The sequence below is a fragment of the Schistocerca piceifrons genome, chromosome 5 (genome assembly GCF_021461385.2).
Source record: "Schistocerca piceifrons isolate TAMUIC-IGC-003096 chromosome 5, iqSchPice1.1, whole genome shotgun sequence".
Taxonomy (NCBI): Eukaryota; Metazoa; Arthropoda; class Insecta; order Orthoptera; family Acrididae; genus Schistocerca; species Schistocerca piceifrons.
Genome location: NC_060142.1, coordinates 534676727 through 534701726, shown reverse-complemented (window position 1 = coordinate 534701726; position 25000 = coordinate 534676727). Strand labels below are relative to the sequence as shown.

General features: G+C 40.8%; 1 protein-coding gene across 1 annotated transcript in view; it reads right to left on the bottom strand.

Annotated features, from left to right (window-relative positions):
- Positions 1–320: 320 nt before the first annotated feature.
- LOC124799123 overlaps positions 321–25000 on the bottom strand; it is a 96409-nt gene continuing 71729 nt past the window's right edge. Inside the window, exons 4-6 of the mRNA XM_047262660.1 lie at positions 9561–9570; positions 5358–5560; positions 321–531 (exon numbers count right to left, since the gene is read on the bottom strand). Of these exons, the coding sequence (XP_047118616.1) occupies positions 321–531; positions 5358–5560; positions 9561–9570 (424 nt within the window). The remainder of the gene's footprint in view (positions 532–5357; positions 5561–9560; positions 9571–25000) is intronic.

Sequence of the window (25000 nt, the reverse complement as noted above, 5' to 3'; positions counted from 1 at the left end):
TTATGGGGATAGGAATGTCGTTGCTTAAAAGTTCAGAAGTAGATTTTGCATATTGAAACAAAAATTTTTGCAATAAAAATTTTGTAAATATACTGAAGTTTTATTTTGCACATCAGATCATATCTCAGCTCTCTACATGGAAATGTTACATAATGATGCAATTATTTTATACAGTAGGATGTTATTATTCACTTGATGAAGGTGGCGTTACATGTATATGTAATTATGATGCACCACAACACTGTATGCGTGTATAGATCACACAGTGTAATTGGCTATCTGACTGAGGTTTGCAGGTGCTGATAGCCCACCACAGTCCCTTACTTTTTCCAGGCAGGTAGCACACGGAGGGCAGGCACGGGTGCCGCCGCCACTACAGGTGCGTACGGATACGTGTAGTAGGGATACGTGTAGGCATACGGGTAGTAGTAGGGCACTGTAGTCACCACTCCGTTAGAGTCCGAGCGGGCCAGCTGCGACGGCGCTGCCAGGGGTACGTAGTACGGCCAGTAGTAGGAAGGGTACGGTGTCCTGAAAATGACAAACATCTCTTGTCTGAAACACATCCAGAGGTGGCGAAAAATGTGTTCCTTCGATCTTCTTTCTACAGTTCACAGCAAAACTTTTCCGTATTGCATCATCATAGTTCAGCTTCTGTTGTGTACTCTAGCAAACGATCCAAATACAAGAACCCTGTTCACGTTTAATACACCAGTTCCTTCTCCAAATGCCTTGCGTGATTCTTGTTAACGTTTTACACAGGTAGGCGACTATACAAGGTGGTCCATTGATTGTGATCGGGCCAAATATCTCACGAAATAAGCGTCAAACGAAAAAAAATACAAAGAACGAAACTTGTCTAGCTTGGAGGGGGAAACCAGATGGCGTTATAATTGGCCCGCTAGATGGCGCTGCCATAGGTCAAACGGATATCAACTGCGTTTTTTTTAAATAGGAACCCCCATTTTTTATTACATATACGTGTAGTACGTAAAGAAATATGAATGTTTTAGTTGGACCACTTTTTTCGCTTTTTGATAGATGGCGCTGTAATTGTCACAAACATACGGCTCACAATTTTAGACGAACAGTTGGTAACAGGTAGGTTTTTTAAATTAAAATACCGAACGTAGGTACGTTTGAACATTTTATTTCGGTTGTTTCAATGTGATACATGTACCTTTGTGAACTTATCATTTCTGAGAACGCATGCTGTTACAGCGTGATTACCTGTAAATACCACATTAATGCAATAAATGCTCAAAATGATGTCCGTCAACCTCAATGCATTTGGCAATGCGTGTAACGACAATCCTCTCATCAGTGAGTAGTTCGCTTTCCGTAATGTTCGCACATGCACTGACAATGCGCTGACGCATGTTGTCGGGCGTTGTCGGTGGATCACGATAGCAAATATCCTTGAACTTTCCCCACAGAAAGAAATCCGGGGAGGTCAGATCCGGTGAAGGTGCGGGCCATGGTATGGTGCTTCGACGACCAATCCACCTGTCATGAAATATGCTATTCAATACCGCTTCAACCGCACATGAGCTATGTGCCGGACATCCATCATGTTGGAAGTACACCGCCATCCTGTCATGCAGTGAAACATTTTGTAGTAACATCGGTAGAAAATTACGTAGGAAATCAGCATACATTGCACCATTTAGATTGCCATCGATAAAATGGGGGCCAATTATCCTTCCTCCCATAATGCCGCACCATACAGTGACCCGCCAAGGTCACTGACGTTCCACTTGTCGCAGCCACCTTGGATTTTCCGTTGCCCAATAGTGCATATTATGCCGGTTTACGTTACCGCTGTTGGTGAATGACGCTTCGTCGCTAAATAGAACACGTGCAAAAAATCTGTCATCGTCCCGTAATTTCTCTTGTTCCCAGTGGCAGAACTGTACACGACGTTCAAAGTCGTCGTCATGCAATTCCTGGTGCATAGAAATATGGTACGGGTGCAATCGATGTTGATGTAGCATACTCAACACCGACGTTTTTGAGATTCCCGATTCTCGTGCAATTTGTCTGCCACTGACGTGCAGATTAGCCGCGACAGCAGCTAAAACACCTACTTGGGCATCATCATTTGTTGCAGGTCGTGGTTGACGTTTCACATGTGGCTGAACATTTCCTGTTTCCTTAAATAACGTAACTATCCGGCGAACGGTCCGGACACTTGGATGATGTCCAGGATACCGAGCAGCATACATAGAACACGCCCGTTGGGCATTTTGATCACAGTAGCCATACATCAACACGATATCGACCTTTTCCGCAATTGGTAAACGGTCCATTTTAACACGGGTAATGTATCACGAAGCAAATACCGTCCGCACTGGCGGAATGTTACGTGATACCATGTACTTATTCGTTTGTGACTATTACAGCGCCGTCTTGTCACAAAGCGAAAAAAGTGGTCCAACTAAAACATTCATATTTCTTTACATACTTCACGAATATGTAATAAAAAATGGGGGTTCCTATTTAAAAAAACGCAGTTGATATCCGTTTGACCTATGGCAGCGCCATCTAGGGGGCCAAACATAGCATCATCTGGTTTCCCCCTTCAAGCTAGACGTGTTCCGTTCTTTGTGTTTTTTCGTTTGATGCTTATTTCTTGAGATACTTGGCCCAGTCACTATCAATGGACCACCCTGTATAATACTATCACTGTGTCCCAGAAGCTAAATAAACACAAATCCGTCATTCTTGTCACGCATGACATTTCACAGCATTTTTTTTATTTCTTTTATTATAATTTTTTATTTTTTACCTGCAAAGCATCACAGCATGGTGAGACAGTCACATACACTTACGAGCCCAATGACCAGTACCTCCCTACTCCCTCGCCCCGTTTCATGTATCCAGCAGACAGGAGGTTATATCCAGACCGCTGTAGCCCGCACCCTTCTCTGCGTTGTTCTTGTGGTCTTCTGTCCAGAGATTGGTTTGATGAGCTCCCCATGCTACCCTATCTTGCGCACGCCTCTTCATCTCCGAGTAACTACTGCAACCTACATCCTTCTGAATCTGCGTATTCTTACCCTCCACGCTTTCCTCAATATTTAGCTGATGATCCCTTGAAGCCTCACAACGAGTCCTACCAACCGATCCCTCCTCCTAGTCAAGTTGTGCCACAAATTCTTCTTCTCCCCAGTTCTATTTAGTACCTCCCCACTAGTTACGTGATCCACCCATCAAATCTTCATCATTCTTCTGTGGCACCACATTTCAAAAGCTTCTGTTCTCTTCCTGTCTAAACTGCTTATCGCCCACGTTTCACTTCCATGCATAGCTACATTCCATACAACTACTTTCAGAAAAGATTTTCTGGCAGTTAAATCTTTACTCGATGTTAACAAACTTCCCTTCTTCAGAAACGCTTTCCTTGCCATTGGCAGACTACATTTTACTTCCTCTCAACTTCGACGATCATCAGTTATTTTGCTGCCCAAATACCAGAACTCACCTACTACTTTAAGTGTCTCATTCCCTAATCTATTTCCTTTAGCATCATCTGATTTCATTCGACAGTTTCACTATCCTTGTTTTGTTTTTGTTGATGTTCATCTTGTATCCTCCCTTCCGTTCAACTGTTCTTCCAAGTCGTTTGCTGTCTCTGACTGAATTACAGTGTCATCGGCAAACCCCAAGGTTTTTATTTCTTCTCCCTGGATTTTAATTCCTACTCCAAATCTTTCTTTTGTTTTCTTTACTGCTTGCTCAATATACAGATTGAATAACATCTGGGATACGCTACAACCCTGTCTCACTCCCTTCCGAACCACTGCTTCCCAAATGTTCAAATGTGTGTGAAATTTTATGGGACTTAACTGCTAAGGTCATCAGTCCCAAAGCTTACACACTACTTAACCTAAATTATCCTAAGAACAAACACACACATCCATGCCCGAGGGAGGACTCGAACCTCCGCCGGGCACTGCTTCCCTTTCATGCCCCTCGACACTTATAACTGCCATATGGCTTCTGTACAAACTGTAAATAGTCTTTCGCTCCCTGTATTTTACCCCTGCCACCTTCAGAATTTGATAGAGAGTATTCCAGTCAAAGTTGTCAAAAGCTCTCTCTAAGTCTAGGTTTGCCTTTCCTTAATCTATCTTCTAAGTTATTTCGTATGGTCAGTATTGCCTTGCATGTTTCTACATTTCTACAGAATCCGAACTGATCTCATGAGGTCGGCTTCTACCAGTTTTTCCATTCATCTGTAAAGAATTCGTGTTAGTATTTTCCATCTGTGAGTTATTGAGATGATAGTTCGGTAATTTTCACACCTGTCAGCACCTGCTTCCTTTGGAGTAGAAATTATTACATTATTTTTGAAGCAAGTGGGTATTTCACCTGTCTCATAGATCTTGCTCACCAGATGGAAGAGTTTTGTCGTGGCTGGCTCTACCTAGGCTATCAGTAGTTTTAGGGGAATACTGTCTACTCACGGAGCCTTGTTTTGACTTATTTCTTTCAGTGCTCTGTCAAGTTCTTCAGGCAGTATCGTACCTCCCATCTCATCTTCATTTACGTCTTCTTTCATTTCCATAATATTTCCCTCAAGTACATCACCCGCTTGGGACTGGTTTCCCAACTGAGCTGTTGATATTCGTACAGATGGTATTCTTTTCTCGAAAGGTCTCTAATTTTCTTGTACTTGGCATCTGTCTTACATTCTTATATTTGCCCTCTAGCCATTCCTGCTTAGCTGGAATGGCTTTAATGGAGAAATTATCTATTCAGATACCCACCACTCGCACCAGCTCTCACATATCTTTATGTAGCGTAACCTACATCTTGTTGTCAAGTGATTTAATGTACTAGTGTATGAAGTGCACCTTTGTCACAAAGCAACTGTCCCGTCATCATAGCCAAATAAAAAAAAATGGTTCAAATGGCTCTAAGCACTATGGGACTTAACATATGAGGTCATCAGTCCCCTAGACTTAAACTAGTTAAACCTAACTAAGCTAACGACATCACACACATCCATGCCCGAGGCAGGATTCGAACCTGCGACCGTAGCAGCAGCGCGGTTCCGGACTGAAGAGCTTAGAACCGCTCGGCCACAGCGACTGGCTTACAAAAAAAAAAAGAAAAAGAAAAGACCGCCTGTAAAGTACCGCACATATTTCATCCATTCCTTAAGCTCTATTACGTAAGAAACAGTGAGAAGATATAAAAGATATTGTTACAAGAAAGGAGTCTACCATATTCTATCTACTAACGGTTGGGGCACGGTAGAGATAAGTTTCCATTCTGATAGTGGTCGCTGTAGAAGTTCTTAAGAAATAACTCTATGAAGTGCAGTGGCAGATGAATGGACTGGTACTCACGGGTAAATGGGGGCTGCTGGGACGGCGCTCCTCTCACCGATGTCGACTGCGCCTGTCCTGGAGCCGAGCTCCAGCCCCTCCCCCTCCACCTTTGCCACCACAGGCGTCATCTTGTCCTCCGTTTTGGCCACCACTGTGACGGGCTTCTCCTCCACCTTCACTGTTTCCTCCGCAATGGCCGCACCCACCAAGACAACCAACAGCTGTCAACATAATGCAAACTTATCGTTATCTTTCTACACCTACATCTACAATCTGGAAGTCATCATAACACATGTACAGGAGGGTACTTCGATTACTGTTGATCTGCATTATGCTTTATCATATACGTAAGTAATAACTCCATCTTTTGAAACTGGATGTTTCATTTGTGTGCACCAAACATAATTATTTAATCACACGTATTTTGACAACAGATCTGTAGTGATTCTTCGCAGCTCCTTTTATTTTCTAAATATTTACAACTAAATTGTTGTGTTTTTTTACACGTCATTTTTGTGCTTTTTAATGTATCCACATGATTTTTTATTGTCTATATGATAAAGCATAATTGAAGAGGCAACTGAGGATAAATGGGTAGAGATATTGATAATCCTATATTTGACGATACGAGGTAGTACAGAGGAGCTCAAACTAGTAGTGCATTGGCTAAACCAAATATGCACGAATTCAATCTTAAAATCACATTACATAAAGCAAAATTTATGACATTTTTGACAAATACTCAGTACAGTCACTGGTAGTGATTAACAACAAAATGATTGTTCATACATCACATTTTAAATATCAAGGATAGCATCATGATCTATGAGCATGATAATGATGCAGATTTTAAGTTACACAAATGCAACGCAGTATGTGGAACAATAAACAGAACATTTGAGTTAACTGTGGTGCAATTTTTAAGTCAGTATCAAGAAGTAATACATATCTATGCACATGGCTCCAAAACCAGATACTCTGTCGGAAGCGTGACTGCTTACCATGTTTACAGAAGTCTGGGTTGCTCAAATAACCAACAGAGGCAAGTAATGTGACCGCGACGCTAGAAGCACTTCGTTTCTGCTCGCGGATGACAGCATCGTATTTCCTACTCACTTCAGTGACCCTTCGTTTGCTCTAACAGTACCTTTTTAGCACCAGTTTGACTGAAAACTCTATTGTATAGACCTACAGGATTATCAAAATGTTGGAATTAATGCGTGGAGGAAGCAAGTCCATTAATTTCGCTTAGGTGAAATCACACAGTGGAATCACTGGCAATGAAGCTATGACCGGTTAGCCAAAGAAGCTGCCTCGGCAGGTCACACCATCTGATCTAAAAACTTCGGATTATCTGTATGTCCTATACAGACGCATGACAGAAGCCCAGCAACGAAATTGAGAGGAAATAAGGCACAAAGGTAAGAAGGACGTAATAATTCATCCGGCGGTCTCCTGTTCCACGAAGTCTCATAAATTCAGTGCTTAGGAAACTCGCCTTTCTAACAGCCAGACTCAGGTTTAATGACGGATGTTTCCGTAAACATCTTCATAGGCTGCACATCGTCGATATACCTTTCCGCTGTTGCGAAGAAGAAGACGACGCATATAACTTTTTCTGTGGACGTCCCAGGCTATATGGAAGTACTACAATCGTTTTATAAGAACTTGTGCACCTTGGTCATCCGTTCCCAAACTCTACGACAACTTTATTGGCAACACAGGACTCCGGACTTTCTAAGAGATGTACAGATTCACGGTTGCCGCAGGTATAGACGTCTACACCACCATATCACTGAGAACTGAGTGCATAAAAGTGTTCTACAACTAGTGGTTTGTAACTATGCGTGTTCTTTCTACAACTTCTGGTGTGCATGCAAACAAACAAATATTCTACCACCAATTTTCAATCAACGCCTTTATATTTCTTGTAAATATGAACTGCCTGTATGGTGTATGCCAAAGGCCAAAACACTAAATAAAAAGTTAACAATAAAGCTCTAAAAGTATAAAAAAACCAAATGTTATAAAACTATGACGACAATGTTACATGGAATCAAGAGGCAGATAAATAAAAAGACAGATGACAACAAAATACAAGCAGCAGCCCAAGTGATATTCTTGAAGGGAATGAAGGGCGGCTTAAGAAGGAAACTAATCGGATTTTAAAACATTCATAATGAAACGAAAGTATGTTCTTTTAATGAGAAGATTATTGAATTCAGAGATATTGGGAAGCAGATGTGAACAGAGTGAGACATGAAAGGCTGTCGCAGGAAGTCATGAACGAAGATTCGAAAAAAAGACAGAGGCCGACGAAGGAAATGGTGGATATCAAATTTGTGAAGACGACACAGGCAGACGCCTCGTGCCTGCATGTGAGGCGACGATCACTGTCACTTCTCACATTTACGGCTCCACTCCAGAGTCATGAGCGGGAAGAATGGCTGTCTGTGACCGATGGTAAGGCATCGAATTTATCTGATTTTCTCGCCTCAGTTATTTCGCGAGATATGTGTGGCAGGTAATAATTCTTCTTGGAACTTGCTTTTTCCGAGCCTTAACAGTAAATCTCTCGGTAGCGCACAACGGTTCTCCGCTACCATCTGCCAATAGAGATCGGTGAAACCTCTGAGACGCTTGTCTCTTATTTGAATTTTCTCTATCTTCTGTAGCAATCGTAGCTCGTGAGTCTCCTACACTGACGAGCAGTTTCCAACAATCGGTTGAACTATGCTTTTTTAACCTACCTCCTCGGACCGAGCGAGGTGGCGCAGTGGTTAGCACACTGGACTCGCATTCGGGAGGACGACGGTTCAATCCCGCGTCCGGCCATCCTGATCTAGGTTTTCCGTGATTTCCCTAAATCGCTCCAGGCAAATGCCGGGATGGTTCCTTTGTAAGGGCACGGCCGACTTCCTTCCCCGGCCTTCCCTAAACCGATGACCTCGCTGTTTGGTCTCTTTACCCAAACAACCCAACCCCAACCCCCCTACCTCCTCGGAAAATAATGAACATTTTCTTTGGATTCCGTCTGTCAATTTCATCCTGGCATTTGTCTTGCCTACAACTAGTCTGATGTAATTTTTTTCGCTTTAAACTACCCCTGAAGCTCTATAGGGAAAACTTCAGGACTTCAACAACAGCATGCAGCACCAACAGCAGGTAAGTAACAAGTGACGCAGAACAAAACGAAAATCAAGTCGCCATGTATTTTATTTTACAAATTTACTAGTGCAATAGCCAGTAATTCTTCATCCTCCATTTATTAGGCAACCAACGTGGCAAGAATACCAGGAGCAAAATATTAGCACCATCCCACAGAATGTCACATCACTAAACTAATAGAATTTAATTGTAGTAGTCGCCTGATCATAAGTTGAAATTCGCAACGCACGGCGACATACTTTACCTAATAGTAAGATGAATATAAAACACAGAAGCGATTGTTTTGTGGTTAGTACAGAAACTGAAAGAAACCTGTATGATCAAGGGCTCTAATCGCCTAACATAGCAGCTGATTTTCTAGACATAATTTTTCTTTAGGATTTAATAAAAGTTTCTCGTATTACTCTCTTTAAGTTCAGTTTTGCTTCATTCAACTTGTGTTTACCAATGAGGCGCTCACTTCGGTTAAATCTGTGTAGAAGCTCCCTTCGCTTTTTGAGGAACTTTCGAAAATGGATACTGAACCACAGCGGGGCTTTTCCATCACATTCAACGAATACGAGAGCGATAGATCTTGCTTGGTTCAAAAGTGTGTAAATTTTACCCTATAAAATTCTTGATTTTCGTCCACTGGCGTCGAAATTGTTTATATATTTTAAAAAATGGTTCAAATGGCTCTGAGCGCTATGGGACTTAACATCTGAGGTCATCAGTCCCCTAGAACTTAGAACTACTTAAACCTAACTAACCTAAGGACATCACACACATCATGCCCGAGGCAGGATTCGAAACTGCGACCGTAGCGGTCACGCGGTTCCAGACTGTAGCGCCTAGAACCGCACGGCCACACCGGCCGCCTTATATATTAAAAGATCTTAAAATATTTATAGTTTTATCATTACAAGTATTGTGACGTGTACCATGGTTGTACTACTTTTTAACTGAATCATTTAAAATATGTGACGTACGCCAGAGAAGTTACTGGTTTCAAAGACAAACCAGACAGACAACTATTTCTAAATGAATCTAAGTAAAAATATTCGCGTAACAAACCAACAATGTCCTAAAAGAGAATTAAATTCAACGTACAACAAAACTTTACAGTGTGCTGGTTGTAATATGTAAAAGGACAGTATAGTTTTATTATTAGAATGACTATTAAAGTCGCTTGCACATTTTAGTAAATTATACGAAGGTCACAGCTTGTTCCGAGTGCAGGTAGAGCTTACAATGCGCAGGATAGTTAAACGATTTTGCATAGATGGAACTGAATGTAAATAACTAGTCTTTAAGCGCCATAATCGAAACAAAAATAATTCCAAAAATTTTCCATTAACAACCGTGGGGATCAAGGAACACTTACCACGTACACTGAATATCTAAAGTTGTTTTCTTTACTTTATGCATTCTTGTGACTCTGTAACTGTTTCTTCAGCTTCAAATCCCACAATCCAGAAAGTGTTCTGATCTCCCACCACTCCTGTAACCTCTGGTTAGGAACCTGTTGACATTCCAGAGGCATACGATGGCCAAACTTTGAAATAGTCGTCAGTGATGCTGTCCATTTTACCGTTAACTTATGCTGGATCTGAGATACCCATCTGACCTTGTTAATGCTATTACAATTTGCCTTCCGCAGTAAACACAGGAGACGCTAGAATTACAGCAAGCAACGGGCTGCTTTTTTGAGCACAATCGCTCGCCATAATAGCATCATCGAATGTAGCAAGTTGAAATGTCTATGGGATCGCTCACTGAAGCAGGTGTGAGAATGACTAACAATAGTAAAACGTGGAACTTCACAAAACTCGTATTCGATAAGGACGTTGCTGCAATGTAGTACGACAATGACTAAAAGGAACAAAGAGAAACGAGAAACGAAAATAAGTAAGGCAGTAAATAACGCGACTGGTTTGTCAACCAGCTTTTTCAAGCGACGCCATGGAGACAAGTTTTCATCAACAAACACGTTCATATATTGTTTTTCAGTCATTATCTCTACAAATGCAATAGTCTCTCTTAACAACAAAACATCCACAGTCTTTTCTTGGAGTTAGAAACGATAGAGGAGGAATGTGGCGTACAGAATGTGCATCCGAAACGTGTGTCTGTAGTCGTATGGTTTCATACCTTAACGATTTGTGCGTTGTTTCTGAAAACCATTTTGTGCACCAGAGCAAGGGATGTTAATTATGTGTGAATACCCTATGTGGAGGTGGCTCCCTCCTTGTTTACCATATTATCACTCTACATATTTGGCTATACGAACTAGTACATATTCCTCGATAATTCTTGTTTGTATTAGTAGGATCAAGTTTCTACAGCAGTGACACGGTGCTAACTGAAAGAGTTTTTCATGCCACTTACTCATTTTTTTCCCTTTTGACCCACAGGCATCCCTATTTCATGCAGTTACTACCGGCTACTTTCGCATGGCAACTTTTGAAATTATTGATGTACATACAGGATTGTGGAAGACTAAAATTGACTCTAAGCGAACTGCAGTTTCCTGCAATGATTCATATGATATGCTAACGTCTAAACTAACGACCATGAATTCCGTAAATGCTAAAAATATATTACTTCATGTGCACGTGCAGGATAAAACACATTTCGCCATGATCTCTCCATCGTCCAATGCAACGTCGGCAACTCTTACTAAGCAACTGAATTCCGGTAAATAAGATTTCATGTGAGAACTATGCGACCATTCGTGCACTGCGTGATGTGCCTTTTCATTCGAACAGAGCTTTTTGCCACCCAAAATCACATGGAAATCGCTCGGGGAAAGACTTGGTGAGCATAGTGGATGCGAAAGTAACTCAGACCTCAGGTTTGTGATTATCACAGGTGGTGTTTGGAGTGCGAGGTCCGTGGATTATCACACCTGCAGAAAGAAAACCAGGTCGAAGATGATAACTCCCAAAGGAGGGCCAGGAAAACTTTCCTGCTGATTACTGCTATAGTTTTATTTTTTTGGGGGGGGGGGGGGGGCGCGGGGCTTAGCAAGCCGTTGGAGTATGGAGTAATTCTAATGATTTGGAAGACGAGTGGCGACATACAAAGTTCTAGTTCTGCTCCTATCAAAAACCTAAGTAATACCGACTTTTAAATGATTTTCTTGAAAGAAAAACAGCTGATTACACCATATTTTTTCCTTTTGCTGTGAGCTTTGCGGGGCGGAGGGGGGGGGGGGGGGGCTAGCCACCGGCTTCGGGTGTCCTTGCACGATCTGTTCGTTTCTCTTTTACAAGAGTATTTTTACCTCATGTACTGAATTTGTAATGGAACAAGCAGGACACGATACTGAACAAAGCTGCAAAAGAGTACCAAAATCACATCTTATATTGTCTTAAAATTTACTAAACTTGTACTTGGTACTTACGAAGAACGTCTTCATGGTGGTTAGTGAGAGTCGCTACAGTTTCGGAACTGAGAAGCTGATGTCTAAACAGAGCGTCCTGTGGCACATATATATAGCAGTAGTCGTTACCCTAACTTAGTCTCGTATCTTAATTGTCTCTCTACTCCGGGCCATCTACACCTACCGCGGGAAAATTTGGTCATCAGATAGGTATTTTGTGTGACGGGGTTGCGGGCAACGTAAATCCCGCAATGAATGAAAACTAAGATAACTAATGGAGCTTTCTGTTGCGGCTAGGAGCCGTAAAACCCAGCGACAAGGAAATGGCGCCGAAATACCTAATTGATATGAACAGCTTCTCCCACAGCCTGTATGTCCGTTTTCTTCAACTAATTTGATGTTTATATTTTGTTAATTTTCTTTTTAATTCGTTATTATAACTTCGACTTTTCTTTGCTGAATACAATATTCGCTTGTGTAATGCAAATGTTTTTGTTATTGCATGATGAAAACTGTAAAATGTAAAATCAGTTTTAAAATACTGAGTTATAGGTCTCTAAATATTCAAAAAATTAACAATAAAGACTTTAGAGACACACGGAGACGACTTTCTGTTATCCGCCAACTGCAACCACTATACGTCAATGGATGTAGATCTCGGAAAAAGTCGAACAATGCAGTAACCAAAATTCCAAGGATGAAAGAAAACTTTACGCTAAATCGTGGCGTGCCTTGTAGAGAAGCTTACAGCAAACTATCACTACTTTTTATTTTATAAATAATTCAAAAGCCAATATCGCTTAAATACCTAATATACCTAATATAAAATTTGCAGAACGAGTAGTGAATTTAACAGATATCGTTTTTAGTCAACAAGAAGAGGAGTTGCTTAGCAAAGCTTTGCAATACAGTATTCCCCAAAATTGTAGCTCTAAGCATGTTAGCGAAGTCATTGCTCAAACGAGAATAGCGTTACAAGTAGCACGTTTTAAAGAGAATGAAGTATTGGCCGCAGCTACCAAGGTAGCTAAGATATTGGAAGATAGTACGAAATTCCGGACTCAGGTAAGTAAAGAATGTAATACATTGCATTGTACGAATCAAAAATTGGTAGAAAATCGCGCTATTGCGGTCCCAGCAGATAAGTCTAAGGCCACAGTAATCATTCGGGAAGCTCTGTTTCCAAACCAGAAATTTTTTTTCGCAAAAACAACATCAGGCAAATGACTAAGAATCCAATTAATAAGTTTAACACGGAAGTTAGGAAAGCAATAGATCGGTCACATTTTTTGCTGGATGATAAAACTAGGCGTGATTTAAAAATGATGGCAGTCGAATTACGTAACTTTAGGGCCCAGGTTAGGACTCACAAAGTAGAAAAAAGCATTAGGCCGATTGTGGATGGAAGGAAAGCTCCTAATGCCAAGTTGAGCAAATATCTTAATAATAAGTTGAAATAACTATATGTGTTTGAAACCTCTTACAGTTTAAAGAATAGATATGAGTTGGCAAAGTTTCCTTACGGATGTAACAGTACCAGAGGGCTCATGTCTGGCATGTTTTGATATAAAAAAATTGTATACTAATATTCCAATTAAAGAGTGTTTTGAAGTGGTTAAGAATAATTTCATAAAGCTTTGTAAGCTGAGCCAGGCCGGACTTGTGGAATTTGTCGATCTATTAGAAACGTCGCTGTCATTTAACGGCTATCAGTTTAATAACAAGTATTACAGTCAGCGTGACGGCTTAGCAATGGGCAATTGCCTAGCTACTACGCTGGCCGATATATTTATAAACAGCCTGGAAAGTAAGTTATTCAGGGATAATATAGCGCTAAGAGAGAAAACGGTTTATTACAAGAGATATGTAGATGACATTATAGTCCACGTGATAGATGATAGAAAGGACTTCAATGATTATTTAAATGCGCTGAATGCTATGCGTAAGCAGATCATATGTACAGTAGAAGTTGAAAGTAATAATAGTATTAACTACTTTGACCTCACTATTACTAATGCAGCCGGCCGTCATACGTTTAGAATTTACAGGAAACCAGTAGCTACAACCTTGTTATTCATGCGCAATCCAACCATCCATCTAAGTATAAAAAGTCCTATTTTTGTTCAATGATACATAGGCTCTTAAAGCTGCCGTTGCGTCGGAGCAGCGTTAGGCAAGAGATAGAAGTTCTCAAACTTATAGCCAGTAGCAATGGTTATGATGTGGCCATGGTGGAGAGGTTGTATACAAAAATTTAAAAAAAGCAGGGATAAGAAGGAAAGGCCATCTAACAATAGTAAGGGTAAAAAGTACGTTCCAATGACATATCAAGGCCCGTTTTCTGACAAGATAGACCGATAGTTTCGTAAGTCCGGCGTGGTCCTGGCATTTAGCATGAAAAATAGTTTGCGCTCGAAACTTGGGCATACGATTGAAGACAGCACCGATAAATGTAGAAACACAGGGGCATACGATTGAAGACAGCACCGATAAATGTAGAAACACAGGAGTATACAGATTGCAATGTGACGGGTGTGAAGGCTTTTATGTGGGGCAAACGGGGTGATCGTTTTTTACGAACTATCGTGAGCACACGAGTGCCCACAGTAAGTCCGCTTTGGGTGACCACCTGCGGAACTCTAACCATAAAATTACTGATATGCAATAAGGTATGAAAATCTTGCATAAAGCACCTAAAGGAAGCAAACTCAACGTTTTGGAAAACATCGAAATTTACAAAAACAGAAAGAGGTTTCCATGCGAATTGTTGAACGACCAGTTAGAATCGGCGGAACAATTTCTTTCACATATTTGATGCGGTGCTCTAGAGATCCTGTGCGGCCTGTTCACAAACTATGATTGGTGTTGTGTGTCTGTTATACTCGGAAAACCACCTACAGAGTGCTGCTAAAAACTGTTTTGACCTGGCCTCCCATAATTTCATGTGCCTATGCAAGTTTTCATAGTCGGACCGTACTACACTCATAATGAGTGTATAGATGGTGAGAGCCTTTTGTAGCACGTTAGTACTTTTTTAGCATTTACAATACCTAATACCGTAGTGCCCAGACAGGTAAAGCCCAGCATATAGGTTTTAATCACTCGTCACATTGTATCTAAGTTGTGTTATGAATAGCTTACTATATGTAAATTCCTGACTTCCGTATATGAATAAGGGTAAATTATAATATGTAGTTTTGTATGACGCTAATATGGATAATGCCTTTGCTTCAGATGCTTTTACTCTGTAATTGACGTACTTCATAGTATGTATAGTATGCACAGCATGTATAGTATGCACAGTAAGTGCATTCGAAAGTGTTCTGTGCATGGGTATTTGATTGGCAGTAATAGTAAAGTTGTATTGCGTAGGGGACGATGCGGGAGACCCGCACCGCCGACTAGGCAAGCTTCTAGCGCAGGTGGTTTTGCCATTGCCTTCCTCCGACCGTAATAGGGATGAATGATGATGATGAAGAAGACGACACAACACTCAGTTATCTCGAGGCAGGAAAAATCCCTGAACCGCTGGGAATCGAACCCGGGGCCCCTATCGCGGGAAATGCAAACTCTACCGCAAGACCACGAGCTGAGGACATTGTAGTAGTAATGAGTGGTTATAGCCTGGGACTGTGTGTGCACTGCTGGGTCAGCCGGACGGTTATGAACCACTAGAATCGCAGCAGGTAAACCTGCGCAGAATAGGGCAGTGTCATGCCGACCGTTGTCAGTCGAGCAGTGGTCATGTACCAAGTAGTTTTATCTTGTGACTTCGGTTTTACATATCTGATGGAAAAGAATGACCATGAGAGCAGTCGTGTTTTATTTTTGTGACAATGATTTTATATCAGCTGGTCTGCCTCATGTCTCGTTATATCCATATGGTTTATAAATGTTAAGCCACATTCAGGTATGTGGTACTGTACTAATAGTAATGTATATAGTGTAACTCATGTAAGCCCTCCCTCAAACCTGTCATTTTACATCTTCACAGATCCGATGATGGCACCTTTAGTGTGTTGAAACCGGTCATCCAGTAAACAGTATTTAAGCGATCTTGGCTTTTGAATTATTTCTACAACAGAGTGATCGCCCCACTACACATCATGTGTTCACTTTTTATTTGTTTATTACTATTTCATTAAGACCTGCCTCCTTGAATTTCTGTTGCAGACCATTTGAGACTCTAGTGACGCTATGGAGGGTGATTAAAAGGATGCACACAAAGTGAAATACTGAGAGGAGCCGGCCACTGTGGCCGAGGCGTTTTAGGCGCTTCAGTCCGGAAACGCGCTGCTGCTACGGTTGCAGATTCGAATCCTGCCTCGGGCATGGATGTGTGTGATGTCCTTGGGTTACTTAGGTTTAATTAGTTCTAAGTCTAGGGCACTGATACCTTTAGATGTTAAGTCCCATAGTGCTAAGAGCCATTTAAACAATGTGTACACGAATTGGAAAAATTCTTTTAAAAGTCCGTCCCATGAACAAAGTGTAAGAACTAAAGAGAAAGAAAAACGTCGATTACCCAAAGTAACAAATAACATTGAAATTGCAGAAAATGATTGAATGCTGAAATTTAGTTCAAATAGTGTACGGAAAAATAAATGTTATTATGTGTTATCTATGTATTGCAGTAGCCCGGAGAGAACACATTCTATAAAACCTGCGACACTGAACTATGTCTGTGATGCTAAAGAACAGTGGTCTTAATTCTCTTTTTTCCTATTCTGGAAGCGAAAAGCTACGTACTTCTCTTGTGGAGATCGATGTATGTAAGTGGTTTTCACAAAGTAATTGTGTGTTCCTTAATTTCATTTCTCTTCATGTGAGTTAATTAAGAGGATAATAATATAAGAAAACTGATATGGAGATTCTTTTGGACATTGTCTTTCGTTCGTCGTAATGGCGCACAGGCAACCATTACGTTTAAGTTAGAAACGTTGATTACTTGCGGCCTTCACTCGACAATAGAAGCAGAGAAATTAACCTTAAACAGTTTTGCTTACTATTTGAAAGTCGTTACATTTAAGGCAGGCTGATTACAATTTGAATTTAACTGAGAACAAATTTCAAAGCTCTAGCCTGTACCAGCATTAACATCTTTGCTCAAAAATATTGAGATAACAGCTTTCATGAAACAGTGAAATTAATTTTTATGAAGTTACCGAGAAGCACTTCACCGTTAAAACAAAGTCGATAAGGATCTTACTATTATCACTGCAACAATATAGCTACGTAGCTGGTTGTATTGTCTATCTCCGTAGTATTGTTGTATATCAGGCAATATACATACATTTTTGTTCCGACAAGCTACATGTGTGGTTCATACTGGGAGTGCATTTGTATTAAGAAGCGAACTTTCTCAAAGCACTAATTCATTCTGTTATTGCCTACGTAGCGCATTTCTTTACTGCCAGCATATGAAACTAGCCGTCCATTCGAAAGTTCAAAAACCCATACGAAAATTTATTGACACACTCAAATGCGTGTCGGAGGACAATACAATGTACCTCAAGTTCAACAAAGATAATACACTGTTTCTGTTGTGTACTTACGGTTGGACACAACTAGACGGAGCACCTGCATTTTCCTGTGGAAGTACGTGACGTAGGCAGTGGTACTTATTGCAGGATTTGGATCGGAAGGGGAGATCCAATTAAATGGTAAATCAAAAGCCTCGCATACGTACGCCTATTCGCCTCGAAGAAACTCATCCCTCGATAATACTCGTTTGGTGTAGAAGACAGCGTTGTACCCGAGTCTAACATACGTGCCAAGAAACTCCCAGAGATTTTCTGCAACTTCGCTATTGCAGCGCCGCCAAGCGTCTGACCTGTATAAACATAACATACTGCGAAACGGTTGTGTATATATTTAGGAGAGGAAGAGCCAAGTTAAAAATTTGTTCATGTTGTGGAGCTTATTATGATGCTATAACTTGTAGCACCAATCACACATCTAATCCAGAAATATCTTTGTTTCCATTTCCAAATGATGCCGAGAGGGAAGTCAGTAATGTTATGAATAAAAACATGCTTATTTCAGGATGACTAGTTATACTTTCTGGCATGCGAGAAAATGTTTAACATTTCCACTCACTCGAAGTGTCTTCAGAATGAGAATAGTAAAATCTTAAACATTTCATGATGTTACTGCTGTATAAAAATGTCTGGGCGTTTCCCGATTGCAGATAAACATCGACAGCTTTTTCAGTAGGAACTGCTTAGTTTCATAATTCAACGTCACAAAAAAGTATAGACCTACATACGGGTATGTTTTTGCAGCCGTCCGGAGTGGCCGAGCGGTTCTAGGCGCTACAGTCTTGAACCGCGCGACCGCTACGGTCGCAGGTTCGAATCCTGCCTCGGGCATGGATGTGTGTGATGTCCTTAGGTTAGTTAGGTTTAAGTAGTTCTAAGTTCTAGGGGACTGATGACCACAGATGTTAAGTCCCATAGTGCTCAGAGCCATTTGAACCATTCATCAAAAGAACTACATCTGGCTATGAGAGCTCTTAATGGATTCTCAGTTAGGAGGGCGACAATAATAATATAGAATGTCTAACAAATTTCAGTTTTAGTACAGAAAGATGGAGGAGGCATTCCAGAAACAGTTTTACCTCAGTGTGAAGTTGCAGAGGAAACCATTGAAATGTATATTAATTTCGTAGGTATGGAAAGGTGTTTTACAATGTAGGATGAAATAAAATGTTTTCCCTTTTTTAGACAGTGTGGTACCGATAACAAAGAAAGATGGATAACTTACTCACTTCCTTTCTTCAAAGCGATTTTTAATAGTATGTTCTCACAGATTCATATAAGAAGTCAAAACCAATGGAGGAAAGGTAGAACACAAGAAATTTCCTTGTCACTGCTGATGTTTATTTTGTACTTTGAAAGCCGGCCGGAGTGGCCGAGCGGTTCTGGGCGCTACAATCTGGAACCGCGCGACCACTACGGTCGCAGGTTCGAATCCTGCCTCGGGCATGGATATGTGTGATGTCGTTAGGTTAGTTAGGTTTAAGTAATTCTAAGTTCTAGGGGACTGATGACCTCAGAAGCTAAGTCCCATAGTGCTCAGAGCAATTTGAACCATTTTTTTTGTACTTTTAAAAGCGAATGAGAGAGGTAAAGGACTACTGTAGTTTATCAAGTGCAGAAAGTTAGCACAATTCAGTTAACTGATGATTCAGCAGTGGTAGGCGAAAGTGAACGGGAGTTTGGTTTTGTGCTAATTGTAATGGAACATGTGGTAGCTGTAGTTTAAGAAAGACACATAAATAAGAAGAAGGCCTAACAGGTGGACATCATGGAGGACTAAGTGTTACATCTGGGAAAGAGATTCTTGAAGCGGTATATGTATTTTCAACCTGGAAAGCAGTAAAGATAAACATGATAGGCACACGGAAGGTACAGAAGCAAGGACAAAGCTAAAAGGGCGTTTATAAGAAGAAGCGTTTATAAAAAGTATCACATAATCTCCTGAATGTAAAAATTGTGTCTAGTGTTGAATGTACTAAAATGAGTCCGAAATCCGCTAACAACTAGTGAAACAAACTACAGTCGGCCCAAAGCATCAGAAACTACGTGACAAGCACGCATATAAACGATCAGTTGTATTTTTTTAAAACATTTATTGAAGGAACAATGTTGCACATTCCAAATACATATTAAGTATATGTATATGGACACATTTTATACTTGAAATGACGTAAACAAAAACAGTTTGAGCGTTTGCAATTATGCTGACGTTAAAGAAATACAACAGAAGATTGTGTTACTGAGTAAATTATGTATATGGATACATGTTATACTTGAAATGATGTAAACAAAAACAGTTTGATCGTTGTAATTACACTGACGTTAAAGAAATACAACAGAAGATTGTGTTACTGACTAAATTACCAGAAAGGATTAACATGAACATCAAGAAAAGTTTTTTAAAGACATTCAAACTTCTTCAAACATGAATAAATAAAAAAACTGCACTTCGAATTACATGTGTTCCAATCTTTACAGAAGCATACATAGCATATTATGAAGGGTATCAACTAGTTTTGGGGATAATTTTTAATATATTAATGCAATATGCAAATATATTTTAATATAATAATGAACCATAGACCTTGCCGTTGGTGGGGAGGCTTGCGTGTCTCGGCGATACAGATAGCCGTACCGTAGGTGCAACCACAACGGAGTGGTATCTGTTGAGAGGCCAGACAAACGTATGGTTCCTGAAGAGGGGCAGCAGCCTTTTCAGTAGTTGCAGGGGCAACAGTCTGGATGATTGACTGATCTGGCCTTGTAACACTAACCAAAAAGGCCTTGCTGTGCTGGTACTGCGAACGGCTGAAAGCAAGGGGAAACTACGGCCGTAATTTTTCCCGAGGGCATGCAGTTTTACTGTACGGATAAATGATGATGGCGTCCTCTTTGGTAAAATATTCCGGAGGTAAAATAGTCCCCCATTCGGATCTCCGGGCGGGGACTACTCAGGAGGACGTCGTTATCAGGAGAAAGAAAACTGGCGTTCTACGGATCGGAGCGTGGAATGTCAGATCCCTTAATCGGGCTGGTAGTTCAGAAAATTTAAAAATGGAAATGGATAGGTTAAAGTCGGATATAGCAGGAATTAGTGAAGTTCGGTGGCAGGAGGAACAAGACTTTTGGTCAGGTGAATACAGGGTTATAAATACAAAATCAAATAGGGGTAATGCAGGAGTAGGTTTAATAATGAATAGGAAAATAGGAATGCGGGTAAGCTACTACAAACAGCACAGCCAACGCATTGTTGTGGCCAAGACAGACACGAAGCCCACGCCTACGACAGTAGTAAAAGTCTATACGCCAACTAGCTCTGCAGATGACGAAGAAATTGAAGAAATGTATGATGAAATAAAAGAAATTATTCAGATAGTGAAGGGAGACGAAAATTTAATAGTCATGGGTAACTGGAATTCGGTAGTAGGAAAAAGGAGAGAAGGAAACGTAGTAGATGAATATGGATTGGGGGGTAAGAAATGAAAGAGGAAGCCGCCTGGTGGAATTTTGCACAGAGCACAACTTAATCATAGCTAACACTTGGTTCAAGAATCATAAAAGGTTGTATACATGGAAGAATCCCGGAGATACTAAAAGGTATCAGATAGATTATATAATGGTAAGACAGAGATTTAGGAACCAGGTTTTAAATTACAAGACATTTCCAGATGTGGATTCTGACCACAATCTGTTGGGTACGAACTGTAGATTAAAACTGAAGAAACTGCAAAAAGGTGGGAATTTAAGGAGATGGGACCTGGATAAACTGACTAAACCAGAGGTTGTACAGAGTTTCAGGGAGAGCATAAGGGAACAATTGACAGAAATGGGGGAAAGAAATACAGTAGAAGAAGAATGGGTAGCTTTGAGGGAGGAAGTAGTGAAGGCAGCAGAGGATCAAGTAGGTAAAAAGACGAGGGCTAGTAGAAATCCTTGGGTGACAGAAGAAATACTGAATTTAATTGGTGCAAGGAGAAAATATAAAAATGCAGTAAATGAAGCAGGCAAAAAGGAATACAAACGTCTCAAAAATGAGATCGACAGGAAGTGCAAAATGGCTAAGCAGGCATGGCTAGAGGACAAATGTAAGCATGTAGAGGCTTATCTCACTAGGGGTAAGATAGATACTGCCTACAGGAAAATTAAAGAGACCTTTGGAGAAAAGAGAACGACTTGTATGAATATCAAGAGCTCAGATGGGAACCCAGTTGTAAGCAAAGAAGGGAAAGCAGAAAGGTGGAAGGAGTATATAGAGGATCTATACAAGGGCGATGTACTTGAGGGCAATGTTATAGAAATGGAAGAGGATGTAGATGAAGATGAAATGGGAGATATTATACTGCGTGAAGAGTTTGATAGAGCGCTGAAAGACCTGAGTCGAAACAAGGCCCCCGGAGTAGACAACATTCCATCAGAACTACTGACAGCCTCGGGAGAGCCAGTCCTGACAAAACTCTACCATCTGGTGAGCAAAATGTATGACACAGAAGAAGACTTCAAGAAGAATATAGTAATTCCAGTCCCAAAGAAAGCAGGCGTTGACCGATGTGAAATAAGTCACGGCTGGAAAATACTAACCCGAATTCTTTTCAGACAAATGGAAAAACTGGGGAAGATAAGTTTGGATTCCGTAGAAATATGGGAACACGTGAGGCAACACTGACCCTACGACTTATTTCAGATGCTAGATTAAGAAAAGGCAAACCTACGTTTCTAGCATTTGTAGACTTAGGGAAAGCTTTTGACAATGTTGACTGGAATACTCTCTTTCAAATTCTGAAGGTGGCAGGGGTAAAATACAGGGAGCGAAAGGCTATTTACAATTTGTACAGAAACCAGATGGCAGTTATAAGAGTCGAGGGACATGAAAGGGAAGCAGTGGTTGGGAAGGGAGTGAGACAGGGTTGTAGCCTCTCCCCGATGTTGTTCAATCTGTATATTGAGCAAGCAGTAAAGGAAACAAAAGAAAAATTCGGAGTAGGTATTAAAATCCATGGAGAAGAAATAAAAACTTTGAGGTTCGCCGATGACATTGTAATTCTGTTAGAGACAACAAAGGACTTGGAAGAGCAGTTGAACGGAATGGACAGTGTCTTGAAAGGAGGATATAAGATGATCATCAACAAATGCAAAACGAGGATAATGGAATGTAGTCGAATTAAGTCGGGTGATGCTGAGGGAATTAGATTAGGAAATGAGACACTGAAAGTAGTAAAGGAGTTTTGCTATTTGGGGAGCAAAATAACTGATGATGGTCGAAGTAGAGAAGATATAAAATGTAGACTGGCAATGGCAAGAAAGCGTTTCTGAAGAAGAGAAATTTGTTAACATCGAGTATAGATTTAAGTGTCAGGAAGTCGTTTCTGAAAGTATATGTATGGAGTGTAGCCATGTATGGAAGTGAAACATGGACGATAACGAGTTTGGACAAGAAGAGAATGGAAGCTTTCGAAATGTGGTGCTACAGAAGAATGCTGAAGATTAGATGAGTAGATCACACAACTAATGAGGAGGTACTGAATAGGATTGGGGAGAAGAGAAGTTTGTGGCACAACTTGACTAGAAGAAGGGATCGATTGGTAGGACATGTTCTGAGGCATCAAGGGATCACCAATTTAGTATTTGAGGGCAGCGTGGAGGGTAAAAATCGTAGAGGGAGACCAAGAGATGAATACACTAAGCAGATTCAGAGGGATGTAGCCTGCAGTACGTACTGGGAGATGAAGAAGCTTGCACAGGATTGAGTAGCGTGGAGAGCTGCATCAAACCAGTCTCAGCACTGAAGACCACAACAACAACAACAACAATGTACACAAGGTTGTATCAGAATTTAAAGACATCCAGTTGCAATTCATTTCCCGTCTTAAACGATTTTTGACGATACGATTACGGCTCTGCTACTGTGAGCTATTTGTGTTACACTACACTGACATTTTAGTGGATTGACATTACTAGGAGATGGAATATTTCTTTAATAAAATTTACTATTCGTGCTCTAAAATTCATCACCACATTTAGTGACTAAGCTATATGGAAACCGCTTGGAGCGCTAGCATCGCTTAAGCTGTTGTAATAAGGTTGCACTCTTTGTCCTACAGAGTTTCGAAACTGTTTGTCTTAGACTGTGGTTGTGCCTTGATAGCCTTTTCAGAATTTCGCCTCTGGCAAGTCCTGTAAAAGAAGTTTAATAATTTGCTTTTCCATTTTGAAATGATAGTATTCATTTTATGTGCACTGCAGTCATTTTCTGATATTACAAAAATTACTCCAAAACATGTTTTTCCAATTATGAAAAACTGTTTCTCGCTAAAATATGGTCACGTAGCTAGGAACAAATATTCTATTCAAATTTGAAAGTGTCACAATCGAAAAAATGTTGCCAGTGCTAAGATATCTCAATATTTTATTTTTACATAAAAGCCTGTACCTTAATCTACGCACTGACGCCATTACAGTCTGATTCTTCCTTGTTTACGTTGTGTACTGTGTGTTTAAAACGCCTCCGATAATCGTGAGTCCCGCCGACTGTGAAGTACGGGCTGTTATAATATTTCTTAGTGCTAAAGGCCTGTGCAGTTTGCGGAGAAAACATTATGAGTGATGGAATGGTAAGAAAGTGGGTGAGAGCATTTAAAGATGGGCGCACAAATGTGCATGATGAACAACGGAGTGGGCGTCCTTCGGTCGTTAATGAAAGGTTGATGCAGGAAGTGGACACTAAGGTGAGAGAAAACAGACGCTTTACGATTTCCTCCTTGCGGGATGACTTTCCTAATGTTTCTCGTAGTGTTTTGTATGGCATTGTGACCGAGCACTTGAATTACCGAAAATTGTGCGCATGTTGGGTACCGAAAATGTTGACGGATGTGCACAAAACGTTTAGACAGTGCATTGACTTTCCTTGAGCGGTACCACAACGAAAGTGATGATTTCTTAAGCCAAATTGTTACGGGCGATGAAACATGGGTGGCCTACGTAACACCAGAATCCATGGAAGTTGAGCAAGGGCATCGTTTTGCTGCAAGATAATGCCCGTCCGCATGTGGCGAATCAGACCAAGATCTCATCACATCTTTTCGATGGGAAACTCTAGATCATCCTCCGTACAGCCCCGATCTTGCGCCCAGTGACTACCATCTGTTACTGCACTTGAAGAAACACCTGGGCGGCCAGCGTCTTCAAGACGATGACGAAGTCAAAACAGTGGTGATGCAGTGGTTAACAAGTCAGGCGGCAGACTTTTGTGAGGAGGGTATTCAAAAACTGGTACAACGTTATGATAAGTGCCTCAATATAGACGGAAATTATGTAGAAAAGTAGATTAAGGTACAGGCTTTCACGTCAAAATAAAATTATTGAGATATCTTAGCACGTCTTTTTTAAATTTCGGAACGGTACTTACTTAAAAAACACGCCTCGTACTACACTGACGGAGTCGCGCGGGATAGCCGAGCGGTCTGAGGCGCCTCCCTCTGGCATGGGTGTGTGTGTTGTCCTTAGCGTAAGTTAGCTTAAGTAGTGTGTAAGCTTAGGGATCGATGACCTCGACAGATTGGTCCCATAAGACCTTACCACAAATTTCAAAATTT